Raw genomic sequence first — 14,243 nt, forward strand, 5'->3', positions numbered from 1 at the left:
ATGAGGCAATTGTGGGGGAAAGAGAATGATAAATGTAGTACTCTTCGAACTTTTGTTTCATGAGGTGTGATATATTCCTCGAAAGCTACAATTTTATAGCTTATAAGTCAATTATTAAAAATGGGGCTCTGGGTTCTCTGTGACTGACTGCTGTTTGTATATGTAATGATTTATGTGAGACATAGCTATCTTAATACATTAACTATAGACCTTGTAAATATTACGTGAACCAAATATGGTAATGTTAGCTGTGTCTGCGTAAATTATGACATGTTTAACATCCTTCCTTTCAAGGCATAGACGATCTTTCAGAAGGGCAAACTGGAATTAAACGGGTTCGAAAACAGACTGTTTTCTTCAACCGTGTTCACATTAAATCAATACAGTCTGTATTTCAATGTATAGAGAGCTCGTTTAAATTAGCCTGCATTATTTTTTTAATAAATACTCAGAAGTATATTTTGGTCATAAATGTTGCTGATGGAATTATATAAGTTCAGTACATTTAAATGTCATACAACTTTTCATGCCAATCTGATTGCCCGAAAACAAACATTTGATTGGCAGATCAGTGGGCACGAACAGAGACGGTCGTTTCAGTGTTCGTATCGCTTCGCTTCTCCGTGTTTAAGAAGGAGTAGGTCGGTGAAAAGCTTTTTTCCCTGTCGAAAAATGATTTTATCTAACAAATCGAAGCGATGTTATTACAGCGAGGAGCGCGTTTTTAAAAGTTAAATGGTTGGCATTTTTTATCGCTCCAGATAGCTCTGAACGGGGTTCTCTCTCTAGCTTAGAGGAGTGAAAATGAAAATCTGGAATGGCATTTCAGCGGAATCAAAACAGAACGCCTTGATTTAGGAAAAGGGAGGATCTCAGTCGCTCCGTTCCATCCATACTTGGCTCCAGACCTGCTTTCATTGTGTGCGTTGCTTGGTGACATGAAGCGTGGACTATTCTAGACAATAATATCCCTACTAAATTAGCCAATTTTGGTCTGAAACGAAGGTTGCCGGATGCTAATTACCAATTTTATAAAACCAGCATCACAACATTTCTGATAAGAGCCTTGCTAATATTCAGTACAGCAGCACTCTTTCTCTTGTGACATTGCTTAAATGACATATTAACCGAACGCAAAGGCTCAGTCTTAAAGCCAGTTTAATGAAAAGTAACAATATGAATAATAAGTCAGATTGAGTAGGCTCATTATATCCATTCACGGACTCTGGCTTTTATGGCTCCACGAATGAGTTCATTGCCCGCATTCATCTATCTGAATCTACATATGGCGGCACGTCAGTCCATCTCGTGCTCTACCCAAGCACCTGCTCACACATCTAACTGACAGACTGCTAGCGCGAGGCTGCTGCTGCTGCTGCTGCTGCTGCTGTTCAAGATTCGAACGAACCTTATTACACTGGAGCCGAACGTTGTGAACGCGTCGTGGAACCTCAAACCGCGTCACATTCGCGCGATCGTACCCAAGCACCTGCTCACACATCTAACTGACAGACTGCTAGCGCGAGGCTGCTGCTGCTGCTGCTGCTGCTGTTCAAGATTCGAACGAACCTTATTACACTGGAGCCGAACGTTGTGAACGCGTCGTGGAACCTCAAACCGCGTCACATTCGCGCGATCGATGTGAAGTTCGTCCCTCTGAATACGAGCTTTATTATTTAGACGTGCTCTGCTCAGAGCCGTGAGAGATTTCATTAACGGACTGTCACGGCTGTGAACGGATTTGATGGATCACCTATCCCGTGAGTTTCCTCGAAGCTGGCGACCGACCATACAGCGCGCGTTTACGCAGAGCTTACCTCATTGTCCTTCTGAAATGATTTTGGATAACGCTAGCTGAAACACCTGCTTGAAAACCGCGCACTTACACTGAGAGCAGCACATCGTGAGGTTCCTCGTGTAACGGCAACACGCTATGAGTTCGTCTTTACGTTGTGTATGTCTGAGCGACTGAACCCAGAGGTGTCCTGTAAACCCGAAGCCCACTGATTTAACTCAAGTTTTGGTTTCGTTTAAACAGTTTAGTCGTGACCATGCCCGTCAGCGCAATGCCGAGGGGTCGGTCTCTGAGCCCGGTGTCTCTGTCCCGCAGCCTCTCGCGGCTGAGGGAGTTTCGAACCCGGACTCGCATCATGCTTTCTCTGGGAGTTTCACAGATGGTGCTCGGGAGTCTGATTTTGGCTGTCAGTTTCGCCGCTTTGGCCCTCACTACATCTCCGAGGGTGAGACATTCGTGTCCCTTTTGGGCTGGATTCTCGGTAAGTTGTCTTTATTGTTGAGCGATAATGTATTTTTGTGAGTTTTCCCTGAACAGAGGGCTGATATTACGCGCCGTTTGTGACCCCCCAGCAACTGCCGAGTCAGCGATCACATCACGCGCGGCTCATTCTTAGTCTTCTAATTAAATTCTCCAGCTCATCATAGAGAGCCAGCGGTACAATATTCACCAAATGCGAAATTAAGTAGCCTATAAATAATTCGGGGGGGCAGAGGGACTCTTTGAAGCTGCTTTATTGCTTGGGCTCAGGTAGCTCACCTATGAAAGGCTGAGTGGTTGATGAATTGCCTCTTATAATGCAGCAGAATGAAGCCAAATGCTTAGAGACGATCAGGCACATTCATTTGCACCTCACTTATGCCTGTTGATGTTCTGTGTGAAAGTGTTTCAACAGGCTGTTAGTTTCTGGCTAGTATTGATTAATGCATCCTTGTTAGATTTTCAGACAGGAATAATTCTGTTCATTAAATCATAAGAGCACGTCTTTTCCACAGTGTCTGGCCACAGTACACACTCTAGAAATGGCTTTGCATCTTTAATTCATCTAGTTTTCTTGCTTTATGTAAATATACATTTTGTAGCCTATAACTGACATGTTGCCCATGTTGTTAATGTGTTTGTTGTTATACCCTGCTGCTTCTTGCATTGCATTTCAAGCGCATGGCATGCTTTATTTTTATATTTTAAAACTCAGAAAGAACTTCTAAAATTTGGGAGATTACCCTAATTAATTTAATTCCTTTTTTATGTTAATTTCTGAAATGTCTGGATTTGTCTATTTGGCTACACCACATTTTGTCATCCTCAAATTGTGTTATTTCTGTGCTGAATGACAAATGCACTGTAAACTTTTTTTTTCACTTTTTTTAAATTTTTTTTTTTACAGTGCATTTGTCATTTAGCACAAAATAACATTTAATTGTGTGTGTGTTCAGTAACAATTACATTGCCATTGCTCCTCACAAAGAAGCATAAGCACAACCCTCTGATTCATCTTTACCGGACACTGTACAAGGAACTTTTGTAGGGCAGTATTTTCAACACCTTAAAATGTAATTCCGTACAAGTAAATATTTATTAAGGCACACACTCTTTATTTCTTCTCATAGAAGGCGTATGTATCCTAATTAATTTAATTCCTTTTTTATGTTAATTTCTGAAATGTCTGGATTTGTCTATTTGGCTACACCACATTTTGTCATCCTCAAATTGTGTTATTTCTGTGCTGAATGACAAATGCACTGTAAACTTTTTTTTTCACTTTTTTTTTTATTTTTACAGTGCATTTGTCATTTAGCACAAAATAACATTTAATTGTGTGTGTGTTCAGTAACAATTACATTGCCATTGCTCCTCACAAAAAAGCATAAGCACAACCCTCTGATTCATCTTTACCGGACACTGTACAAGGAACTTTTGTAGGGCAGTATTTTCAACACCTTAAAATGTAATTCCGTACAAGTAAATATTTATTAAGGCACACACTCTTTATTTCTTCTCATAGAAGGCGTATGTTAAAGCTCAGTGGTGTTAATTATGGTTGTGAAAATGTAATATAGATGGGACGGGACATGTGTGGTGGCAAAGATAACCAGCCTTGGGGTCAGAGGTCAAACATCAGGGCTCACTGATCATTCTCCAGACACTGAATGTATTGCATGCAGCAGATAAGGAAACATGACTGTGAGAAAGCTCAGCTGCTTCTTGTAACAGTATGATTTCAAAGGTTTTCATGTAGATGTATACTGAAGGTGCAGGAGGATTAGCTGGTTTTAAATATCTGATAGGGTGTTGGGATAGATTTTGTGCCGCTGGGTTATGGTGGGGGCAAATCACCGTGTCCAGGCCTTAGGTCATATCGCTAGAGAGCTGGTGAACATGCTGTCCTCACAGGAGTGGGCTCAGCAGCTGGGACATAATGGAGCTCTGCAGAATTACTTACCAATCAGAGTCTGGATTAATGGTGTGGTCTTGAGTGAGCTGGGCAGGGGGATGAACAGCATGTGTGCTTGTCCTTGTGCAGCGGGGAAATGTAATGATTTAAAATGTTCAAAATGTAACTATGCCGCCATTTCTTTACATCACGTTCCTACACTCCATGGTTCATTCCATACAAGAATCATTTTGGGTTCTGCAGAGAACCTTTCAATAAACAGCTCTTTTTTTTTCTTAGTGTCAAGAACGTTTGAATAATTAAAGGAACATTTTTCCACTATAAAGAAACATTTGTGCATTGGATAGGTTCCGAGGATGTTAAATGTTCTTTCTAGAACCATATATGCCAATAAAGAATCTATCCAATTTTACTACTAGTTACTGGTTTTCTGTTTATTTGCATATATTATATTTAGTGCTGTCAAACGATTAATCGCATCCAAAATAAAAGTTTTTGTTTACATAATATAGCCTGTGTACACTGTGTATTTATTATGTATATGTAAATACCAACACATGCATGTATAGGCTATATTTAAGAAAAATGTTAAGTTTATATATTAAATATATTTATATATATATATATATATATATATATATAAAATACAAGAATATAAATGTATAACATGTAAATATTTTCAAAATGTATACTGTATGTGTGTGTATCTATATAAATAATAAATATACAGTACACATACATATATTATGTAAACAAAAACTTTTATTTTGGATGCGATTAATCGCGATTAATCATTTGACAGCACTAATTATATTGCACTAATCTTTTTCTTTTTAGGATGCCCAATATATTGGTATATTTGGTATATTTTTGAATTTTATTGATAATATTTATTTATTTTACCAATATTGCTGTGCTTTCAATAGGCTATTGGCTGATATCGGATTTTTTGTATTTCAGACAGTTTATTTTGTGCAAGAAATTTTCAAAATAAATATATATCCATCTTTTGCAGGGTTGCCAGGTTTGTGAAACAAAAATAGTCCAATTGCTATGCAAAACTAGCCCAGTCGTGTTTTTTCCATGGTTTTACCCATTGTCGGGAATCGCTTTAACCCACAGACTACCTGTGGTCGCCATTTTTCCCCCCCATAATTTTGAATCACCTTTGTTTTTTTTGCAGTTCCCTTAAATAATTTGAGGTATTTTAAAATAATTAAGCACAAATAAGGTCCTAAAATGCATTTGTATTTATTTATAACATATAGTTTAGCTTTAGCATGTTAAACCGTAAAGGATATTGCTGTCACTGCTTGAAATGGCATGAAAATTCAAAGTCAGAAAAAAATGTACAATAGCTGTACCTAGTTGGCACTGGGGCAGTACCCTCAAATGGTGCATATTAGTATCTTATATGGGTACATACACCTTTGTGGGTAGATAAGGTACAAAGATTCTACTGCCCCATTGACTAGCAAAGGTCCATTTTTTGTACTTTTTTTTTTTAAAAGAGAAAATAAAGCAGAGGCTGACGAACCAGGGGCAGAAAAAGATAAAAATATCTTCTTTTTTTTTTTTCTGGTAAGACTTCAGGTTAACAGTTGAGGTCATGTTAAGAAACCCTACATCTTTTCTCTCAGCTTTCTGCTCCTCATGTCCCCCACCTCCCCCTCATCTCTCATCCCTCTTTCTTTGCTGTAACATCAGAAAGAAACACAGAGCCTGCATCAAGTCTCTGACCACAGCAGGGAGGCCTGATCAGTAGGAGATCTCTGAATTTGTGTGCGTGTGTGCACAGAAGTATTTTGTTAATCTACCTTCATGTGAGAATTTAACTTGTGGTTCTCCTCTTTTCGCAATGCAACAAGTCATTTTGTTATTTAATTCAAGGCCCATCACGGTCTGGAGGAGAGAATCTTCAGTGTTGGTAGGAATATGGCAGAAGGGTGTTGAAACTCTGACAGCCATAAACAGACATGTCACTAGGGTAACAAAATGAGTCCTGACAGGCTTATATGAAATGACCCTCTGTCATATCACCTGAACCGTTTCCTGCTGAATCTAGCAACACAGGAACTGAAAAAATAACCAGAACTGTTTGTGAGTGAGTGATACTATAAGTATGTCCACATGTTCTTTGAAAAGTTTGATTTCAGTCAGTCTAAACTTTTTTTCAAACCAAAATTAAAATCAACCTTGCTTTCTTTAATGCATGCTACTTGTCTTTGTAAAAAAATTAGTGTATTAAAAAAATACTTTTTTTGTTTGACCTTGTAATATTTAATCAAAATTCATAAAAACATGCTCTTCCTGTGAAATGACTCTTCCTGTTAATTGGCTGTCGTCCAATCATCAAACGATAGCTAAAATCAAGCACCACTAGGGATGCACGATATATCGGCCACCATATCGGTATCGGCCCATATCGGCTCATTTTTTCTGTTATCGGTATCGGCCTGATAAGAAAATTTGGCCGATATCTTAAAGCCGATAAATAATGCATTATTTCCTTCAGAGACACTTCAGATGCGCGCTGTTCGTTTGCAGCCTTTTGTGCAATTGTACATTGTAACCACCCTACAATTTTTTTAATTTTTATTTTGAAAGCTGTTTCACTTGAAAGTACATCACAATATGGTTGTGAAATCTATCACAACTTTGGTTTCATGATGACTTTACACTCTTTATCTTGACTGAAATGTTAACATTCAGCTTTTTTTTTTTTATTAGGACCTTGATAATGTGATTGAAGCTCAGCTTTGTCGAGCATGTACAATACTATTCACAAGTTTAGGGTCAGTAATAATCTCTTTTTTTTCAATTTTTTTTTTCAGCAAGGATGCAAGAAATTGATAAAAAGTGACACTAAGAGTAAAGACATTTATAATGTTGCAAAATATTTCAGTTTCAAATAAATCCTGTTTTTTTTTTAATTGTATTTTTGATTATGAGTATGTTTAAGAGACTTTTGAACTGTAATGTATGCACATTAACCAGACTGCAGTTGGCTTCAGTGTCTTGAACAGGTACTCAGTGTAAAAAGTCTCTTAGTGTATACTGTATATTTGAATGTATGAAGAATGAACAGCATTTAGTGAATTTCCAGCAAAGCATCCCAAAAACCTTCCCTCACTTTCTGTATAAACCTTGAGTCAGTTAGCAGCTTAGAGGAAATCCTGTTGCAGGGCTGTGCAGAGGTGCCCTTTTCCCCATTATCCCCCACAGAGTGGAGGCAATCTGAAGTAGCCCTGCTGCTCTGGATGGCTTTTCTGGGATGAAATTCATTGCAGTGCTCCATTTAGAGAGGGAGTTGGCAACAAGGGCAAACCTGACTGACAGTTACACACGGCATACGGTTAAGGATGAACACTCTCAAGGGGCACACTGTGGTGTAAACAGATGTACTGTTGTGTGGCAAAGGTGGGTTGCAGTAGTGTGTTAATGTGTCCTCTGAATGCACCTCAGTCGCTTTCATGTGCCCTGCATCACTGAGAACTTTTAGATCTGAGTCCTTCTGAAGGCATTACAGGAGAAGGCTGAGAAAAAGGTTGATGTGTGTATTGATTCAGAATTTTGTTTTATTCAACTGCCTCCTCACAAACTCCCACAGAGCTAGTGAGTGAGATGGAGGAGCAAGTGCTCAAATATCACATCAGCTGAGCTGTTGATTCATAAAACGTTTGTTTGTACATTTGGTTGTTCATTTATTTATTAATTTGTGTAATATGTTCACATAAAAGTGATAAACAGGGTTTCCCAAACTGGGATTCATGAACCCCTGGGGCTTTACAAAGGAACTGCAGCTAATAAATAATTCAATCATTTAAAAAAACACTGAAATAAAGATTTGTTTACCTGCATGTGATGTGACCATGAACCAACATCAGAGATTTCTGAACAATTGTGAACATAACATTTTAAAAGTTTTTCCATGTTCCCATGTCCAGTTCATCCATGTATGTTTCTTTTTTTCCTTTTTTATTTTCATTTCTTTTTATTTTATTTGGCTATAATTTGTAATTAAAATGTCATAACTGGATCTTCCAGTGAAAACTTTTCTCTTGTGACGCATACAGGACTTCTCCAGTCATTTAGTCCGCACAGACCCTGTCACTTCAAGCTCAAGTTTATCTTATCTTTTTTCAAAAAACCCACTCAACGACTGATCCATAGAACCAAGGTCGTGCCCTGCTTTTTTTCTATTTTGATAAAGCGTTTCACAATACAGAAGAAAAAATCTGTCACTCTTTCAGTTTCTTTGTGACTTCAATCATTTCCACCTATTCCACGATTTAGATTGTCCAACACAAAGGCATCTCAGTAGATTATTTAAATAAAAAAATTACCACTTTTAAGAACACTCACTTGAAGAGCGTATGTCATCTTAACACTGTTTCTACACCAGACATGACTCAAACTGCTATAATATTGTCCATTCATGGGTTATTGGCCAGAATATGAATCAGCATCAACCATTATATCTGGCTTAGTATCTGTTCGTCCCTAATACCATGTAGGGCTCTGTACAGAAGTTCATATTTTTATTAATTAATCCCAGATTCACAAATGTCAGCTTCTCATCTGGCTGAGTGTGTGCTTCTGCTGTAGAGATGCTCTGCAGCTGGGCTGCACATTAGTCAAGCATCGGAACTGACTCGTGTAACACAGCCGTAGAGACTTAGAACAGGAGGAAAACATCAAACTCCAGTCCTCCTGCTTTTAGAAAACTCTGCTCATAATTTAAAGTTCTGTTTTCAAACATTAAGCTTTTCTTTACCAGTAGGAGTGCTTGTGTGGGCATCATGTGGTTTCACACGCAAGGCACTAAAACAGTGTGGTCTAAATTAGACTGTTAATCATGATGGGTAGGAGGGCTTATGTTTTTAGTATCTACATGCAATGATGTGAGCATTCGATAATGAGTGCGAGACTGGGTTTATTTCCAGAATTCCCAAATGAGTGAACTCTCCCATCCCATCCCAGCTCTGAACTTCAACTTTTCCTTTCAGTTCTTCTAATCCATCCCTGACTTTTCCCTTCCTCTTCATGCCAGCAAACCCGCAAATAAAAACACTGTCAGTTCTCCCGAGCTCAGTTTAATCAGCTCATTTCATTGTGGTCACCACTGTTTACTCTATGCCAGAATTCATCTCATACTTAGCAGAGGAGAGGAGCCTCTGTTGTCTCCACTCACTATTTTGGATCCTTGCCCATGCATTGAATTCAAAACATCATACTTATCGCCTTGTTTCATTGTGACTTTGTAAAGTGTGATAGAGAAGCCTCATTGGAACAATGTGATGGGAAAGGAAGAGAGAGGTGGACAAAAAGAATGGGTGAAACGCATTGTATTTGCAGTGTGATAGGGCTTTTCACGGGATAGATTTTGTTCTCTTTAGCAGGTTGTATTTTATGGCTAAAATTGGAAAATAAATTCATGTTCCAATCAAATTTAAACTATTATTTTAGTTCCCGAATAGGTCTGTAGATTTTTAGGAGTTACATTACTTCAAGATTGCATTTTCTACCCTAACTGGAAAATATTTCACTCTTCTTGAGTCTGGACTGCTTTTGATAATGCAAGAGCAATACTGTTGTTTTTCCATCCATAAGGATTTACCATTAAAAGAGTGCAATTCCAGCAGTAGAATCTTGTGTACATATTCAAGTGTCTGTCTCTGCATCATTAAAAGCTTTGATTAGTGATTAATGGTCCAGACATGGAGTTAAAGAGGAAAAATCGCCTTTGTGGTTTGTGTGTGGAGCTGGCAGAATTAAAATCTCTTTGCATACTAATTGGTAAATTACAAGTTTGCCTGAGAGAAAAGGCCTGGATGGGAGTTGTTCATTTCCTGGGTTGGCTAAATTGCCTTGCGTAATTGTTTCTGAATATGAAACATGATTAAAGACAGAGGAGGTAGGATGGATCTCATTTAATGAAACTTCTCAGGCACAGGTGGCCATATTTAGACGAGATTTCCAAGAGCAGTCCATCTGTAATCCATAATTCCTGCAAATGGCAGCCCATTAAAGGAAGTGCAATAACTGACACCTTGAAAGAATAATGCTTCCTTGTTCACATGTTTACCAACACATCAATAATTCTCACTGTAGAAGGCTAACTAAAACTAAATAGATAGTTACTTGTGAGTTCAGACAGTGACTGTATCTATGATCATATCTTTCCAGGCAATGGAACCACACTGCTGTATGTTACCAGTTAAATTTGAGCTTCTTCTGTCCTAGAAATGCCCACTTAGAAGTAAGAGAATGTTTGATTGATGTGTAACACGAGTCACCAAAGTTCATTTTGTTTTATGTGGTTTTTAAGGACATGTCATTATATCAAACTGGTACTTTTTAAACGCCTTCTTTTCCACATGCACTGATGCACACAAGCTACAACAGCAATATGAAAAATTTGTTTGTCTAAAATGACAAAAGATGGCTCGTTGCAAGAACTTTACTGTAACATTTTTACATTTTTTGAAAACAGTTTACAGAACAGTACAGAGTTCAGTTATCCAATTATAGTACCTCTAATTTTGTAATTTAACTATTTTGAACTTTTAACTTTTTAAAACTTTAAAAAATGTAACTTTATTTAACTTTAATTTTTGTTTCAGTGTTTCAATGCATCACTAGGTGCGTTTACATGGAGCATTGTATTCCGATTACAATCGGTTTAAAAGGCCAATCTGAATGAAAATGCCCCATGTAAGCAAATCTAAAACGGAATAAAAATGCCCAATCTGATTGGAATTTCTATCCGGTTGAGAGGGGTGGGATAAACCTTTTCTAATCTGTTCGATAGGACATGTAAATATTTGATTGGATTAAAAAACCGAAACTGTAAACCGAAACTTGAATGTGTGATTGGATTAAAAAAACTGAAACTGTAAAACGAAACTTAAACGTGCAATGGCGTAGAAATACCGTAATGACGCATGATGCACAGAACGAGCTAATGTTTTTGTTGTTGAATATACAACCCCAATCCCAGAGATGCTGGGACATTTTGTAAAATGCAATAAAATTAAGAATCTGTGATTTGTTAATTCTCTTTAACTTTTATTTAATTGACAAATGTACAAAGAAAAGATTTGCAAAGTTTTCACTGACCAATGTAAATGTATTTTGTAAATATGAACACATTTTGTTTTTGACGGCTGCAACACATTCCAAAAAAGTTAGGACAGAGGCAAAATAAAAGTGAAAAGGTTATAGAATATTCACGTTAAACTGTTTTGAAACCGTTCACAGTAAGCAGGTGAATTGGTAATAGGTCATGGTATCATGTTTGGGTATCCAAGCAAAGCTGGATCATGGCTCATATGTGCGAAGGTACTATTGACATGGAGGCATATATTGGGATTGTACAGAGAATATGCTGCCATCAGGATGATGTCTTTCATGGGAAGTCCATGGTTATTAGATCAAGACAATGCCAGCTCTCATTCTGCATGTGCTACAAAAGCGTGGTTTCGTAAAAACAGAGTGAATGTGTTAGACTGGCCTGCCTGCAGTCCAGATCTGACTCCTATTGAAAATGTATGACTAGTCATGAAAAGGAGAATCAGACAACGACGATCACAGTCTGCTGAGCATCTAAAGTCTTGTATCAAGCAAAAATTTAGCTTGCAAAACTTTAACAATTAGTATCCTCAATTCCCAAACCATTAAACAATTAATGGTATCATGTTTGGGTATCCAAGCAAAGCTGGATCATGGCTCATATGTGCGAAGGTACTATTGACATGGAGGCATATATTGGGATTGTACAGAGAATATGCTGCCATCAGGATGATGTCTTTCATGGGAAGTCCATGGTTATTAGATCAAGACAATGCCAGCTCTCATTCTGCATGTGCTACAAAAGCGTGGTTTCGTAAAAACAGAGTGAATGTGTTAGACTGGCCTGCCTGCAGTCCAGATCTGACTCCTATTGAAAATGTATGACTAGTCATGAAAAGGAGAATCAGACAACGACGATCACAGTCTGCTGAGCATCTAAAGTCTTGTATCAAGCAAAAATTTAGCTTGCAAAACTTTAACAATTAGTATCCTCAATTCCCAAACCATTAAACAATTAAAAGGAAGGTTGATGTGACACCGTGGTAAACATGCCTCTGTCCCAACTTTTTTGGAGTGTGTTGCAGCCATCAAAATCAAAATGTGTTCATATTTTCCAAATACATTAACGTTGGTCAGTGAAAACTTTGGAAATCTTTTCTTTGTACTTTTGTCAGTTACATAAAAGTTAAAGAGAATGAACAAATCACAGAATCTTGATTTTATTGCATTTTACAAAATGTCCCAACTTCTCTGGAATTGGGGTTGTGATAAATGGCTGCGTTGATCTAAAATTCTTTTTTCACTCATTGTCTGTGAAGCGGTGCAGGATAATGTTGTGCCACAAGTGCATGCTTTGAAACTCTTGCAAAATTTCAGTGAAGTTTCAATCTCGTTCTGTAAAACAATGGAAACATGCTTTGTCAGGTAATCTGAAAATGAACTTCTGAAGTAACTGGTGTTATTCAAGTCAAAAATTCCATATAGTTGAATTTTATTCTAGCAACCAGAATGCCAATAAAATGCATTTTGAAAGTACAGAACGGATAAATGAATACAAAAGATAACAAATCTGCAGTGTCAGTGCTGTAAACCTGTAATCTTTGGGGGATGAGATGGTTTTGTTTATTAGTTTGTGTGTGAAAGCATATGTGGCCCTGGACCACATAACCAGTCAGCACAGGTGTATTTGTAGCAATAGCCAACAATACATTGTATGGGTCAAAATTAACGACTTTTCTTTTATGCCAAAAATCATTAGAATATTAAATAAAGATCATGTTCCATGAAGATATTTTGTAAATTTCCCACCGTAAATATATCAAAACTTAATTTTGGATTAGTAATATGCATGGCTAAGAACTTAATTTGAACCATTTTAAATGCAATTTTCTCAATATTTGGATTTTTTTTGTACCCTCAGATTCCAGATTTTGCAGTTGTATCTCGGCCAAATATTGTCCTATCCTAACAAACCATACATCAATGGAAAGCTTATTTGTTCAGCTTTCAGATGATGCACAAGTCTCAATTTCCAAAAATGGACCCTTATGACTGGTTTTGTGGTCCAAGGTCACATTTGGTTTGAAGGATCAAGGATGAGTTCATTCAGGAGCTCAAGGGTCCATGGTGGTTGGTCTCATGCCTACACTCACTGGACACTCCTTGGATCAATCACTTTCCTCTGGAGACTCTATTACTGAATTTGCTCTCACGTCACTCACAGTTAAATTACCCATCTCTGACAAAGTGTGCTAGATCAGTTAATTAGATGGATTCCAATCAATGATTCGATTTGCATGTTTTTCCCGCCTGGTTATTTTGTTTGAGTGTATCGTGCAGCTTTGTAATGTCTGCCTTAGTCATTAATCTTTTTGCAGTGACCTCATTTTTGTGCACTCCCAGAAATCACTGCACGTTACGAGCTCCCCTGTGAGCCTGCAAGCTGTTCAGGTGTCGGCGGTCAGTAGTAATTCATTTTCATTGTGCAATTCTTTATTATAAGTAGGCTCATTTTTCCTATCATTTGAGCGTCTCATCTCCAGAGACTCAGACTATCCTTGCTACACTAATATTCGTCTCATTGCTCATCTGCTTCTGTTACTTTCTCTCCGTCACTTAAAGTAGCATAGACGGTCCATCCCATCATGACTCTTGCCCCTTGTCATCCAAAAAAATAAAAAGGTTCATAGAAGTTAACATTTAGAACCTAGATTAAGAAATGTTGAAAAAGTATTATTCATTGATCAATTACCGTATTGTGTTACTGATGAAAATCTAAGCAAGCAAGCCTCAATTATATATTGAATAAATTTCCAACAAACAGCAAAAGATAATTATGCAAGGAAACCTGCAGGCAAAAAGAGGATTAACAATTTTACAAGCGTCCCACCTCGCTCTGTAAACCATATAAGACATATTGATCCCAAATAAGAGATATACAGTGTTCTGATCTACGCCGAAGGGCATGAATATAAACCT

General features: G+C 37.7%; 1 protein-coding gene across 1 annotated transcript in view; it reads left to right on the forward strand.

Moving 5' to 3' along the window:
- The first annotated feature begins 2,051 nt into the window (after positions 1 to 2,051).
- Positions 2,052 to 14,243, forward strand: part of LOC107586001 (protein FAM189A1-like) — a 131,124-nt gene continuing 118,932 nt past the window's right edge. Inside the window, exon 1 of the mRNA XM_016273215.1 lies at positions 2,052 to 2,276. Within this exon, the coding sequence (XP_016128701.1) occupies positions 2,052 to 2,276 (225 nt within the window). The remainder of the gene's footprint in view (positions 2,277 to 14,243) is intronic.

The sequence above is a fragment of the Sinocyclocheilus grahami genome, unplaced genomic scaffold (assembly GCF_001515645.1).
Source record: "Sinocyclocheilus grahami isolate Dianchi unplaced genomic scaffold, SAMN03320097.WGS_v1.1 scaffold76.1, whole genome shotgun sequence".
Lineage (NCBI taxonomy): Eukaryota > Metazoa > Chordata > Actinopteri > Cypriniformes > Cyprinidae > Sinocyclocheilus > Sinocyclocheilus grahami.